This window comes from Rhyacophila brunnea, unplaced genomic scaffold (assembly GCF_057557595.1).
Source record: "Rhyacophila brunnea isolate RB1 unplaced genomic scaffold, BYU_Rbru_1.0 scaffold_16, whole genome shotgun sequence".
NCBI lineage: Eukaryota > Metazoa > Arthropoda > Insecta > Trichoptera > Rhyacophilidae > Rhyacophila > Rhyacophila brunnea.
The window spans coordinates 4,806,174-4,821,370 of record NW_028232816.1 but is presented as its reverse complement, the minus strand read 5'-3'; the positions used below and the strand labels follow the sequence as shown (position 1 = coordinate 4,821,370).

General features: G+C 35.0%; 2 protein-coding genes across 2 annotated transcripts in view; both read left to right on the top strand.

Annotated features, from left to right (window-relative positions):
- LOC147074236 (uncharacterized) overlaps positions 1 to 15,197 on the top strand; it is a 626,724-nt gene that overhangs the window by 345,981 nt on the left and 265,546 nt on the right. The gene's annotated exons all lie outside the window — the stretch shown is intronic.
- LOC147074244 (endoplasmic reticulum metallopeptidase 1-like) overlaps positions 1 to 15,197 on the top strand; it is a 28,644-nt gene that overhangs the window by 10,270 nt on the left and 3,177 nt on the right. The window contains exons 4-14 of the mRNA XM_085943837.1: positions 737 to 839; positions 1,777 to 1,897; positions 3,544 to 3,663; positions 4,422 to 4,601; positions 6,316 to 6,548; positions 10,946 to 11,126; positions 12,159 to 12,289; positions 12,420 to 12,512; positions 13,200 to 13,425; positions 13,573 to 13,788; positions 14,859 to 15,043. Of these exons, the coding sequence (XP_085799963.1) occupies positions 737 to 839; positions 1,777 to 1,897; positions 3,544 to 3,663; positions 4,422 to 4,601; positions 6,316 to 6,548; positions 10,946 to 11,126; positions 12,159 to 12,289; positions 12,420 to 12,512; positions 13,200 to 13,425; positions 13,573 to 13,788; positions 14,859 to 15,043 (1,789 nt within the window). The remainder of the gene's footprint in view (positions 1 to 736; positions 840 to 1,776; positions 1,898 to 3,543; positions 3,664 to 4,421; positions 4,602 to 6,315; positions 6,549 to 10,945; positions 11,127 to 12,158; positions 12,290 to 12,419; positions 12,513 to 13,199; positions 13,426 to 13,572; positions 13,789 to 14,858; positions 15,044 to 15,197) is intronic.

Here is a 15,197-nt window from a genome sequence, read left to right as displayed (position 1 = left end):
ACCAAAATGCCCATAATTCACTTTTAATAGCTACATAAAATTTTCTAATAAAAGTAAAAAAGTGATTGGCCGAAGAACTATGGATTGTTGATATTTTGGTAAATTACCTAAAAGACATGTGTATTAACAAGGTCTGAACAAAAACTAATCATAAGTGCGAGTGAGAAAGCATTCAGCACACGTATAATATGTGTTAGAGTAAGATAGAAGACGCATGAATAATTGTGTTAGTGAAGCCGGCTTATATTGGTTTGGTAAATATTTTTAGTTTTGTGCTTATAAAAGTTGCGAACCGCCGGCGAATGAAGAGAATGATCAATTTGACAATTAAAAAAAGTAAAATATCATTTTCACTCCAGAGCGGAGGGACCACTCAGTCAAAGACACACTGAAAAAACGACATAGCTTCAGAGATGGCCACTCTACTAACCCATTCACTGCGTCCAACGACTGGTGCGTTGCCCATCAGGTGGCCATTAGATATAATTAGCATGCTATGTATTTAAATGTGGTAATTAAATATTAATTAAAAAGTCCGCAGCGAATGGGCTAACCTGGTCGCAATGGGTTTCAATTTTATACAGTAACGTATGATTTTAAAATGGCACGTGACTGAACTCATTCTAAATTTTTATTCTTAATCTATTAAGAAAAATGTCCCCTATTAAATAATCCCATTAATTGTATACCTTCTGATTATATCATGAAAATGATTGAAATATTAGTGTTTCAACAGGTGGGCCCATGAAGTCCGTGCCTTTATTAATCTGGAAGCGTGCGGAGCTGGAGGAAGGGAGGTGCTCTTCCAAGCCGGGCCCAATAATCCATGGATTATGGAGGTATTTCCTTTTGACAACAGCATAATGAGAATATGATTTTTAAAAAAATTCGTGGAGGCCCATATGATCTTTGGATCGAATATGATTTAAAAAAAGTATATTTTGTTTATATATATTGCAATAAAGGCTATATGTATCGACTAATAGAAAAGACCATTTATCATTGTTCTAATTTGAAAATACAATACATGGAAAAAAGAGACCAAAATTAAACTAATCTCTTACACTAAGCCCATCCGCTCACGCAGAAACTAAAATCTGACAAACTGATTGGTGATGGAACTCATAAACTGGCCAGTGACTGATGCTTCGTACACGGCGCTACTGAAACCCATTTGCAATAATAAACTCAACCTCAAACTGCCAAACCCATTGTCTTTCCTACTTCATTCTAAGCTTTTTCCATAATATCTTTACGGGAATATTCCGGCAGCCTGTAATTATACAGGCAGGAGTATTTCTCAACATCTACCACATATTTTAAATTAAAAATTGGTTCGCCTCAGTTCAGTTCAGTTCAGTGCTACCAATATTGGTAAGAAAATATGCTTTTTCATCGAATGTACTGATGGAAACTGAGAGATTGGGAGACTAGCATGTCGCGTCTCTTCGGTTTCGGTCGCGAACGTTTTGAAACAGAGAGATTCCAGTCTTGCCTTCAGTGAGCCGCCATTGAAATACATTAGCTATATACCTACTGGAGTTTGTCTCGTCTTTTTTGAGTATTCACGTGAGCGGATGACCTACTTAACAAAAATATTGTTTACCACAAATATTGCATTGTGGAATTATCGGTACTTGAAAATGAATGCTTCATCTATTATTTCATTATAGAATTATTTCTTGTATTCAATACAGAATACGGGCAAAATTTTAATTTTTTTATAACTGAATTTTACAGAACAAATTCAAATATTTTATTTTTTGCTTGTTTTAGACTTACTCAAGAACTGTGCCTTACCCGTACGCGTCTTCGTTAGCTCAAGAAATATTCGAAAGCGGTCTTATTCCTGGCGACACCGATTTCAGAATATTCAGAGATTTTGGGAAAATTTCAGGTTAGTTATATCAAATATAATTAAAATTCATTGGTGGAATATTAGTTTCTGTTGCATATTATGATGAAACCTTCTATTAAAATGGATTTAAAAAAAGATTAACGAGTTGCAAGTCATTTTGTAGTGTTAATTCATTTGCAGCAAAGATCACAATAATTGTAGTCGAATTGTGTTGAACACATTGCATTCTGAGCTGGATTTGGACTTTGAGGGATCCAAGGCTAATTCATATTGGGGGAGGGGTCCGGGAAAAAAAAGGCCCTTTTACAAAATGCTAACTATTAATTAATGTTAATGCAGTATGTTCGATATCGCATGAAGTTTTATTAACATTAAAATACCTAAACCTTTGTGGTAGCAGACGAAGAGCATTGTTTCAAATGTAGAAGTATTGTGTGGAGGAGAATTAGAAAAGAAAGCTTTTAATTCCTCTCAATAGTTCCAGAGACAGATATATGACAAGTCAATACGCAAAGAGGACGTGACATAATACTAACAGCGCGCAAAAACCACGTGACAGAACAGTGCTAGCTCATGCAGTATTGTGATGTAGAAGACTTGATATAGAACTTGGTCTATAGTGAATATTTCTGCCGATGGCTATTTCTTTGCAATTGATTTCAATAACAGTACATGGATTGAAAGTAGTGATACCAAATATCACAATGCCTAAATCCCCCATCAAAAATCCTACAATCGACAGAGTTGGGAAGATAATAATAATTGTAACTGTAAATGAGTCGATGCTAGACCAGGGTGCACAGCGAAACAAACGAAAAAAATACCGTTAATTGTTTCTGGGCGGACGAAGGACCGAGGGTAGGTACGGCCAGTGGGTAACCATCCCTCGGGCCTTGAACGTTGCGTCCGAATACAATTTGCCACCTTTTCGCGCCAAAGTGTACGTGAAATGTTGATTATTAATAATTAATTGTTACTCCAAGTCTTAGAAGCGAAATATACCCATCTACTAAATATTTAATTTACCTGAATCCGTGGTTTTAATAAGTGTAAATAAACTTCCAACATAAACCCTTACATATCAGTAGCTACTTGCTTTTGTCAAGATTTTGGACCTTGCAGATTCATGGCGCCTGGCAGCTGCTTTATCTGCCTTAAAATATTTTCAAAATTTATTGTTTGGACCTAGAAATTAAAGGGGTCCAGGGTTATAGCTCCTTTAGCCCTATGGTAAATCCGGCCCTGATTGCATTAATGTTACATCTAAGGAGATTTAAAATTTTGTCCCTGCTGCATGTGGAGATGACCATGCGTAAAAATTGTCAAAGTTTTTTTTTTCTGAATGTTATTATTTCAATGAACAATCATACAAAGTCAAAAATGACAATTAGCAATCAAAGCTAATTGTCAATAGCAAGCAACCATTTTGATTTTATTTGCAAATAATTATTGCCAACATGGAGAATATTAACTTTTCTGTAGTTACCAAGTCAACCATTCTCAAATCGTTCTGGAATTACTGCAAATGTCTGTACACAGAGTTCATAATATTATTCTCTCAGAAAGTTCTATAAGGTTGACTAAATTTAATCATTGTAAGTAAGACATGAATAATTAATCTTGCCTTAAAAGGTTTTAACTACTTAATTTAAATAATCACACTATGTCATTTCCTCATTTTGCAGGTCTCGATTTTGCGTGGAGTACAAATGGCTACGTGTACCACACAAAATTCGATCAGGTCAACCAAATACCTCTCGGGACATTACAACGAACCGGTGACAATATACTAGCATTAGCAATAGGTAAGTTTACCCATTTTCTAACCAAGCTCGGAGCATCAATCAATTGAAAATGTGCACAATTTTACTATAGCATCAGCATGGTTGTAGGACAATTGAAATAATAAATAGAATCATACGTCTACTATTAATTGTCGATTAACCCATTGGCTACCGACTTTATTTTTGTATATAGAATAGAAAATTGACTTCCAACAATCAAATATTAATAACTCAAAAAGTATTTGTTTAAATCATTTGATTTTTTGAACATACATAAAAAAAGGATGCTTTAATACGATTTACAAGACGCGAGATAGGGAGGTTCAAAGTTCAATAAACAAAAACTTTCGTTTATTTTTCTTCAGAATTTAAAGTTTAGTGCTAAATAAAAAACCAATTACGTCCTAAAGGTTTAAAAAACTGCTCGTATTATATAGCATAATCTATTATCATATGATAACCGACATGTCTACCAACCTAAATTTTCACCGTATTACGAATTTACCAATTATTGTAGACAACCGCCTTGTGTATGAAATGCCTTCCGTATTAATTTGGACTAATGAAAATAATGGAAACATGCTAAAGTGCTAACTGTTAAGTATAGCTGCGCAGAACCCCTAGAAGGGTAGAAAGTATAATTCGCTTTCATAATTGGAATAGGTATACCAGTAAAATCTGTCTCCAAAAGGGTAGTAGCATTTTGCGAGCTTTGGAAACTATGCTAAATTATGTGTGTTGAATTGCATAGTGAAATATGTCTTTATAAATCTTTCCAGGAATATCAAATGGATATGAATTATCTCAAATACCTTCAATGGACGGGCAACCCGTGTTCTTTGACCTGCTCGGAGCGTTTGTTGTAAGATTTCCAATAAGTGTTGCCGCATTTCTTTCCCTCATTGCACTGTCTATGGTCATTGCAAATATTTACCTCAACATGGCGGCCGCAAAAGCAAGTGAGTTGAGTATCTTTTATTAATATGAGATTGAATAATTACCTATTTAAAGTTATTCACTACCTCTATGACAACTGCTAAAGTCTAAATTAATCGAGGCATCGATTTTCTGTGGCACTGCTATGATTAATAAAATAATAAAGAAGTATTTTAATTAAATCATTATCAGATTATAATATCTGCTCTGTTATGGCGACGGTGTGTAATCCCATTTTCTGAAGAATGCATTAGCATACGGAGATACATGCTCGTATTATATTATACGAACTCTCAATATTAAAGATAGTTATGTAATACGTCGGCAGAATGTGTTCATTTTTTAACTGAATACAAATGTATTTTATGCGTATGTGGCAATATTTAAGCAGACATCTGCAACCGCTTTAGCAAAATAGAGAAATGAATGCGGATTTACAATAATGACCCTTATTGCAAAGTAGGTAGAGTTTTTCATTTTTCAATCACATTTATTTGTATTTATATTTTATCTTCTTACAAAAGAATGAAACTCAGCAGACTGTGAGGCCCATTTACGGCGGCTCTTTTAACACGTTGATCGCCACGGGGGTCACCGGTGACCGGCATTGGATTACGTTAAGGGGCCATGGGGGTCACCGGTGACCGGCAAAGAAGACCAACCTTAGAGTTGTTCTACAGCGCCGGCGGGCACGCTCGCAGTGAATTTTTTGATACGCGATGACCGGCATGGCCCTTCTGTATATTACTGCCACTTGGCCTGAAAATATGTCTTCCCAGTCACATAATATAGGCTCACTAATGTAAAGAATGTACATAATGAAAAAAAAAAATTAATAATAATAATAAAAAGTTTAGGTAAATGTGTTTTAATTGATATAAAAATAAAAATTAAATAGATTATAAAAATGTAAGTAAAATGTAAAATTATGTAAATAACAAAAAAATAGAATTATAAAAATGATTATAATGTATGTATACGTATATTTCCAGTTTATGTGTATCCAGGTATTATACTACCCAATTTGAAAACTTTTATTCCGTATTTGTGCCTTTTCTGTTTATTATACTATCTAAATCTAAATATAATGTGACCTCGAAATGGCACCATGCTCTCGTCAACACATATGGACAGGTGACCGCCGAAATGGCCGGCCCGGCGCACTTTAATAAATTGACTTGTTGGCGCCGCGACGGACACATGTGGCCGGCACATCATAAAAACCAATATTTACATAAAAAAATCATCAAAATGAAAAAAAAACATTATATTCTTTCATAATCTATCAAATAATACCTTAGAAACAAATAATCATTTTTTAACTATTTTATGTAAAACTAGTTGGCGATCTATGTGTTAATGTTCATAATGGAGGAATATGACTATGCACCTGCTAATAACATACATAATAGTCATGACCAATTGGGAGAGCAATACCTCTGTTCAACCAAATTCCTTTTGATATTGATATTTTCCAGCTACGTGAGATGAGTACCTATATAGGTGGAGTTTCTTTGTTTTTTCATGTAAAGTTGTGAACATTGTGAGTTTGTAATTTGTGAAGTTCACTATATGCAAATAAATAGGTACATTTGCCGCGTCAATCATCTCAAGGTTATGTGGCATCAATAACTAAGGCTACGAGACCAACCATTGAACTCCATTCAGCAATGTATATATTATGTATTGTGTTTAATAAATAAATATTATTATTGTCAACTACTGCCTATTTTCCAGAGATCTTGAGTCCTCAGGCGTACATGTCTCTCCTACGAGAGGCGTGTTTGGTCCTCGCCCTGTCTTGGCTGGCAGCCATTGCTTCCTGCTGCGGTCTAGCCTGTCTCCTGACTGCCCTCGGTCGCGCTATGGCGTGGTTTGCTCGGCCCCACTGGCTCTACGCTCTTTATGTGTCTCAAGTCGTCTGCGTTCCCATGGTCTGCTTGCTGCTGGCTAATACTAAATACAGAAAGGTAAGCGAGTCTCATAATCAATTTACATACTCATCAATAGGTTTCGCTAAAATAATACCAGAAACAAATTTTATAATGCATTCCTTAAAAATACAGTTGTCGCGTGACAATATTTATTAAATGGATAGAGAAATCAGTGAAATGCAAAAAAATGCAAGGTTTCGAGAAATTTCAAATAGCAAATGTCTGCTAAGCGTTATCACGCAAGAGGCAGAGAATGGGTTTCCCTATATAAAGCAATGCATTAGTTTCAGTAATCATCAGCTCAGTCTAGTATCCAGCTCGCCTAGTTCAGTAAATTAGCCTTACTTGACTTCTTGCTGTATCCAGTCCCGCCCTATCAGAGTCAAGCGAGCTGGTCGATTGAACGTGATGCATAACCAGATTTGCCAGAGGAGTTATAATATATCTGCGTTGTATTAATTCCCATTGAACATTTTAATAAACCATACAAACTTGCATTCGCAACTCAGTACATGTAAACAGAAAATAAACAAAGGACGGGTGAATAAATTTACCCTGTACCCCTTAGCGTAAGGCAGTGGCGAAGGCTCCATACTAAGCGATTATTTAAAGCCTACCTTCTAAGAAAACTATATCTTCAAGTATTTATTTCAAATTGCAATAAAAAAATATATAGAAAATTTTAAAATATTAAGAGTCATCTATTGTGTGAATTTGAATGTAGACTATGTAAATTAGCCAAGTTTAGAATCAAACAAAAAATTACAAGCGAGTAACGACATCTGTTGTTTTTCTTTGAATGACGATTGTCGATTATTGACTTCATAATCGAAAATTGTTTTCTATACCTTTTATGACTCATCTCTTCGAGCAAGTCTACAAATGTTATCACGTCTTGGAAGCGTTCGAGTGACCGCCTTCCAACTCTTTTTGCAAAGTTTATTGTCTATGCCTGCCGCTTTAAATAATAATAAATAAATAAGATGATTTAAAAAAATAATGTCTATTGGGTTCAATCAGATATAATTATTAATTGATTTTAAAAATAACAAATAATTGTATCTCGTGATAATTATTTAGATTAGTTCAGTCATAGACAAACATAATTTATATCGTTTTAATTCAGTCAGATTGTTGTTCAAAACATAGTGGTATAGTTTTATTTTGTGAGACAATTCTGTGATTTATTGTATTCTGAATGTGGATAGATTATCTTTTTTTGTACCCTAAGTCATTCGTCAGTGCTTCAAATACAAATTATTTGTAAAAATGTCTAGTTTTCCAACTGAAATTGGTCATTGCTGTAGTACAGATCAAATTTTAAAAATATCATTTTCAAGTTTGACGTTTATCCAAAAATCAGAAATTATCAAAGCTGGAAGATCAACCGTTCATTTAAATTTGCATACAGCAAAAAAAACTTATGTTAGACATTTCCACAACAATTTATATGACAAATATTCGTTTTTGACTGGCAGTTGTCAATTAAATAAACTATATTGTTGGCCATGTATGCTATTTGCCACAGATAAGTCTGCATGGAATTATTCTGGTATAAGTGATTTAAATAATTTGACAAATTCAGTGGTAAAACATGTGACTACAGAAAAACATTTACATTCAATCGTAAATCTGGAATCTTTTGGTAAAACTAGAATCGAATTTGCCGTTGATAAACAACAAAAGGCAATTGCTAGAGTACACAATGAGAAAGTCGACAGAAACCTTAATATAATGCGTAGATTGATAGATACAACAATTTTTTTGGGTAAACAAGAATTATCTTTTCGAGCACACGATGAAAGTGAATCATCAAATAATCGTGGAAATTTCATAGAATCTCTTCAATTTTTATCATCTTACGATTCTGTAATTGAAGGACATTTTAATTCATTAAAATCTTCGTGCGCCTTTTCTGGATTATCAGGTGAGATTCAGAATGATTTAATTTCGTCAATATCATCCGTAATTATTTCAGGAATTAAGGCTGAAATTGCAGAAGCTAGTTTTGTTTCTATAATGATAGATGAAACACCAGATATTAGTCGCCGTGAACAGTTAACAACCATTTTGCGATACGTTTCAAATAATTCTGTAGAAGAACGATTTTTAGGTTATGTAGACGTAAGTTCAGAGAGAACTGCCATTGTTTTGAGTTCACATGTATTCTCCATATTAGAAAAGTTTAATTGTAGTGAAAAATTGGTAGCGCAAAGTTATGATGGGGCTGCAGTAATGTCTTCAGAATTAAACGGAGTTCAATCAAAAGTTCGAGAAAAATGTTCTATGGCCATATTTGTACCGTGCCATGCTCATATTTTAAATTTAGTTTTATCTAGATCCGTTGAAAATGTTGCGGAATGTAAAAAATTTTTTGGACACATTAATAAATTAGTGAGTTTTTTTAATACATCTACAAAGAGAAGTGCATTGCTCAATGAAATAATGGATCGCCGTCTTCCAAGTGTTGCATCGACCAGGTGGCACTACCACTCTCGTATACTTAATGTAATACATGACAATAGATCTGATTTTATAACGACATTCGAGACAATACAGAATAATTCTTCTAAATGGGATGAAGATTCTTTAACCTTTGCAGATGCTTATGATAGTAAATTTAAAGAATTTGAATTTAACTTTTACTTAGGAATATTCTCCGAAATCTATGCCCGAACGGATATTTTATTTAAAATTATTCAAAGTAGAACTGTAAACATTTCTTATTCCATTAAAAAAATTAACGAATTTAAAAAATGTTTAGAGACCGACTTCCAAAATAGTTTTAGTAATTTATATAATAAATATAAAAACCTCTGTGAACCACCAAAAAAACGTCGCAGAAATGAATTAAATGATGAGCAATATTTTAAAATCATTTTTAAGGAGGTTTGCGATAACATTTTAATGCAAATGAACGATAGATTTGTTTCATTTGAAAAATTAAATTTTTTAGAATTACTTGAACCGACGCTATTTAAATCGTTTAAACGAAAATTTCCAGATAAACTATTTGAATCCCTGAAAAACAGTTATTCTGGTATTTTTGATTCAAGTCAATTGAAAAACGAACTTAAAGTCATTTATTCTTTACCAGAATTTCAAGATTCAAATTTAAGAGAGTTGTTCGAATATTTTAAAAACAAAAAATGTCTAGTGGAAGCTTTCTCACAGACTTATAAACTAGTCAAATTATTTTTAACGCTACCGACCACGACAGCGACGGCAGAAAGGAGTTTTTCTACTATAAAACGTGTCCACACATATTGTCGAAATACTCAAAATCAAACTAGATTATCGAATCTTTCAATTATAGCTATTGAAAAAGAATTATTAATTAAATTAAAACGTGGGCAAACATTTTATGATGATGTTTTAAAAAAATTTCTGCAGAAAAACAGACGAATTGACTTAGAGTACAAATGATCATATAGTAAGCCTTTATATTAATTACCTACTGAAATATCTTGAAGTGTTTTGAATGGCAAAATGACAACAACGGCTTTTTTCAAAGCCACCAATGATATATTTTTGGGCGTATGTTACGTGTATGAATGTTTATGAAAATACATAATTTAAACTCATCGCTCAATTTTATACCGTCGGTGAGCTATTGAAATTTCAACGATTCAGTGTGGCGTTGTCATTAGTGTGCACATATTATTATTCATCAGTACTAATATCGTAAGTATTATCTTCTTATTTCCTGTAAGTATACCTTACAAGTGTGCTATTTTTCTCTGATCTCTACAGCTTACCTCTTCCCAAAAGTCACCCTTCGCCACTGGCGTAAGGCCTGAGTGGCAACATTTTGGGGAGCAGGGCGTGCATGGCAAATGACTGCATACAATATGCACGCCGCACACCCCGCTCCGCAAAACGTTGTCACTCAGGCCTTACGCTTATACTATGGATTTATATACTCTCCGACAAAAAGGTCTCGTCGATAACAGAAAGTCGCTGTAGTCGCATTTAGAAGACATTTCAGTGACGTACCTGTCATGGCAGCAACGCATGTTTAAATAATCTATCGGCTCTCTTTTTAGATGCGACTCCTTTCCTTCTTTGCAATAAACCAAAAGTTTACAAATAATAATTCTAACATCACTCCTTATACAGACATATTTTTATTATAAAAAGCTTCAAATTATGTAAATTATTGATAGATTCATATACCACGGAAGCGTAAAATGAAATGATAAATTAGGGGGTGATCCTCATACCTGCACAGGGGGGGCTTGTTAGTTCACGTTTTTCACATACATAACTCTACTAATTCAGAAATCAAGACAATCAACAATTATTATCCTACAACGAAAGTGATTACCTAAGTTCTTACGTTTGTGTATTTGCTTCGGACTCGTATTGTAGATGATTTCGCAACTACTAAACATCCTTATTGCTTATAATATTATGGATTATTTCTTCTACAGGAAACCAGAATGGGTTGGCTGTTGATCCAGATTTATACGGACGCGTTTGCTTTATTGTGGAGCTCTTTGCTTCTTCTCTGCATGATGTTCCGTATCAGATCGGGTTTCGTGGCCTTCCTGTGGGTGTTCTGCCCCACCGCTGTGGATCTCTTCAGACATTCTCTCGTGCCTCACTGGAATGGTAAGAATATGTGGCTTGCTAATTCTTTTATTCATGGAGAAAATGTTTGTCTATGACGAGAGAATGATAATTACTGCAATCGCCTAAAAGTTGATGAGGTTGATTTCATCTATACTAGAAGCCTGATGCATAGTATGTCGTTGTAATGTAAATTTAACTGATGACGAAATTCATGCATAGATGAATATCGATTGACACATGCCAAAACCTTGATTAGTATGGCAATGTTACTTTTCGCAATCAAATTAATTGCCATTTTTTTAATTCTAATTTCCCAAAATTTATTCAAATATTTTTAAATGTTAAAAGTATAAAAATTGTACAATATAAATTGAATAATTGGTAATTATTAGTCAATAAACTTAAATAAACTAGTGGTTGTTTTACCAGACGCTTCACGGATATAGTATACAATGTCTTCATAATTCGTCTTTTTTTTATTAACATGGCAATGCAGTTTTATTTATTATTTAAATCACACAAAAACAGATGTCAATTTTGTATCTAGTGCATATAATATAATATGACATACTTAATACCGCTAGTCTTTTTTGTTTGCATAGATAATCGGTACTGAAAATAATTTTGACAGCTGTCAGATTTGTTTCAATCTCCCACCTCTAGTTGCCCTGTCTGCTCACACCATCTGCATGGACCGACAGTACATATGTCAGTACAGCAGAGCCCATAGGAGGCAATGGGGCTGACAGGGCATGTGGGTCGTTTAATTTACGCCTCTAGAGCCCAGGCCACTTGATTATGTTTTTTGTTATTGGTTCTTTCGATTTGAATTTTTTGTGAATCAATTTTCGTGGTTAGTTTCCAGATTAAAATAGAAAAAAATATATGCCGTTGATATACTTTACTTGATTTCGAATGGCATACATTTCACTACATTTGATTTATATATGCTTTGAGTCTTCCTTGCAAATCTTTGTGACGCCTCTTCCTGTGACATTTTTATATGATACATAAGTCATTTTTTAGGCTTATAAACTTTTTGTGACAATAACTGTTTTGTAATATTTTCAGATTGGAAGCGACTTCCGCTGTATCTGGCTGGAGTAACTCTTCCTTTCATCCAGTCGTATTATCTGGTGATCGGTGCTGTTTATATGTTTATTCCAATCATGGGCCGGTCAGGAGCAGGTCTTCACCCGGAGGTAATTATTGCCAATCATAATTGTATCAAAATATGTATATTCTTCAAGGTTCAACCATCAACTAACATCATATATTTATTATGTAGACAAATTTATTACATTATGTTCTAATATTTTTCTACTGTTTCAGTTGGTTGTCAGCATTCTGATCAGCCTGATGTTTCTGTTGGTGCTAGGGTGGGTCGGTCCACTCGTGCTGGGAGCGAAGTCACCATGGAAACTGGTTTGTGTTACAAATTTCATTTCTATGGCTTGATAAAATATCACAATTAAAAAAACTATTAAGATTATGAAGTGATACTTTTATTATACTAGTATACAGTAAATGAATTCAGGCTATAAATATTTGTATTTGTTTCCCTCTTTATTCAGAGTAGGTTTAATGCTCATAAAATAAATGGTAAATCGTTATTTTCACCCTTAACCGGTTCTATGCCTGCAGCAAGTTTTCTCACTGTATTAGGCCGTGATCGACAGGCCGCAGTTATCTCACCCGACTTTAAATTCAAATTACTAGCCACTGACACTGATTTGCATAATCTAAAAAAATACACACACAGTGACATCTGTTTTAATTATGAAATACTAAGCCACAAATTATCGGTATTACCGCAATTGTAATAAGAGCTTCACTCTACATTCAACGTGTGTCGTTAAAAATCTGCGGCCTGTTTGATACTGCCATAGTGATATCGTGAGGCATAGAAAAGGTGTAGTACATATTATATGGGCTTCCAAAGAATAATGATTATCTCAATTTTTTTTTAGAAGGAATGATTGCTCAAGCTACAAGCAACATTGTGAATTTGCTAGATACCAGGTTGGAATCTGTGATCAATAGCTTTGAGAGACAAGTGTTCTGCCATTGTACAAAAGTACACTGAAAGTGAAATATTATTTATAAATTCAGGTAAACTGGTTGTTAGGCGTCATCCTGGTGAGTGTGGGTTTAGTAATCCTGACTCCGATGGGCTTCCCCTACTCAGGAGATCCCCTCCGGCCGGCACCGCAGCGTTTCATGCTGTTGCACACTGACCGGAGGTTCGTGGGAGCGGCCGGAGAGGACCTGGGCAGCAGTTCCGGATTCTGGATGGTCGATATGGATGCCAACAGTCCGCACTCTGTTGATGGATACGGTAAATTATGTGCACTGAATTTTTATGCATTACATCAAGAACCCATGACATGTGATTTGAGACTGTCGAATGTTGAAAAAAGTGAAACCATGCCATGGTGATAGTTATCCGGGATGCAACTCATATAATATCAATTATGTTTTTCAGTTCCATCCATGCGATCAGCTGTCAAGATCGACGCATCAGAGTGCACGGAACAGCTTTACTGCGGAGTGCCGTACCTGCTCCCCGTTCAGAGACTCATCAAACAGACCCATTGGCTGGAGGGTGCGCCCCCAGACTTGCCATTCAGGGCGCATGTCAATTTGACCCGGAGAGAAACTGTTTCCAGCACGCTTGAGAGATTTCACTTTAAAATTACCGGTAAGAATATTTATTAATTTTGACCTAATCATGCATTAGCACCGAGCGGGTCTCTTGGTGCAGTGCATAAGGCGCTGGCTTTTCATCTGGGAACTCCTGGTTCAATTCCCAGTGAGGTCATAATATATTATTTATGTGATTTTCTCAAAGCCTGGGTATTTGTGATGTTTCACTTCTATTACTAAATACACTACTATCATTGGGCCTTTTGGTCTGTTGTATGTTATATGTATATATATATATACTTATATATTTCTTTAAAAAAATATGAATTACCAGATGAAGTGACATTTTCAATGAATAAAAATGATAAATCAATCCACTGTGGAATGAAAGCCTATCCAAGCTGACTCCACTCCCGCCGGTCCTATGTGGCATGTTGCCACGTATACATGCAGAACTTAACTATTTCATCTACCTTTCTGACCTTCTCCACCTCTTGGGTACTACTAGATGACTAGATTTGTCCGGTGATTGTCCTTTCTTCGAGCTGTGTCTAACCCAGTAAACTATTACCCTTGTTTGTTCCCATATCTATTCATTCGATGATGGTATACTGGCATCCGGTGTTAACCAAATTTATTAATGACGCCCTTGGACTCGCGAATACATTTTGTGTACATTTAGTAAACATATGGACAATACATTGTGTTGTTCATATACGACTGACTAGAGATATGTGAATCTGAGGCTGAATTTAAAACAGTCGTACACCATCTCATGATGTCATGGCTAAAAAAATATGTTTCCATTCGGCCAACGTCATTCGTGAACCCTCTGAAGACAAAACAATTGTCTTCAGCATTCAGCCGTGATATTTTATTTATTATTGAAGTGGCTGTAGTTGACAGACTTATACAATAAATTTCATTTTAATTTCGACAACTTGAATAATATGTGTATATTATGTGTTTAGTACCTTTCGTGTTTGCATAGATAATCGGTTTTCAAAAATTTTGTGAAAATTCTATCCTATGTTATAGTAAATCAATGGTTGCTGCAGATAAATTATAGTGGTATTTTTACACATTTCAACCTTGATCATCATCAATGTTTCTGCTTTTATTCAGGTCCTGACCACATGGGTCTGATGCTATCTCCAATAGCCGGCGCATCGTTGAAAAGTTGGAGCTTCTTAGCGGGCGAGAAGCCGCTGGCAAACCCTCCCTGGAACGACTCGAGGGAGTCGTACTTTGTGTATTTGGCGGCAGCTTCAGAAAGCGAAACACCGTGGCATTTCCATCTAGATATCAAGGTAGTATCGCCAATCCTGATAAAGTCATAACTTCCAAGTCAAAGTGAAATTGAATGTCGATTAGAACAGATTGAACTGATTGAACTTGATTGAACTTGATTGAACAACTTGATAAAGACATCAATCACCTTTCTTTACTCTGAGAAACATTTTT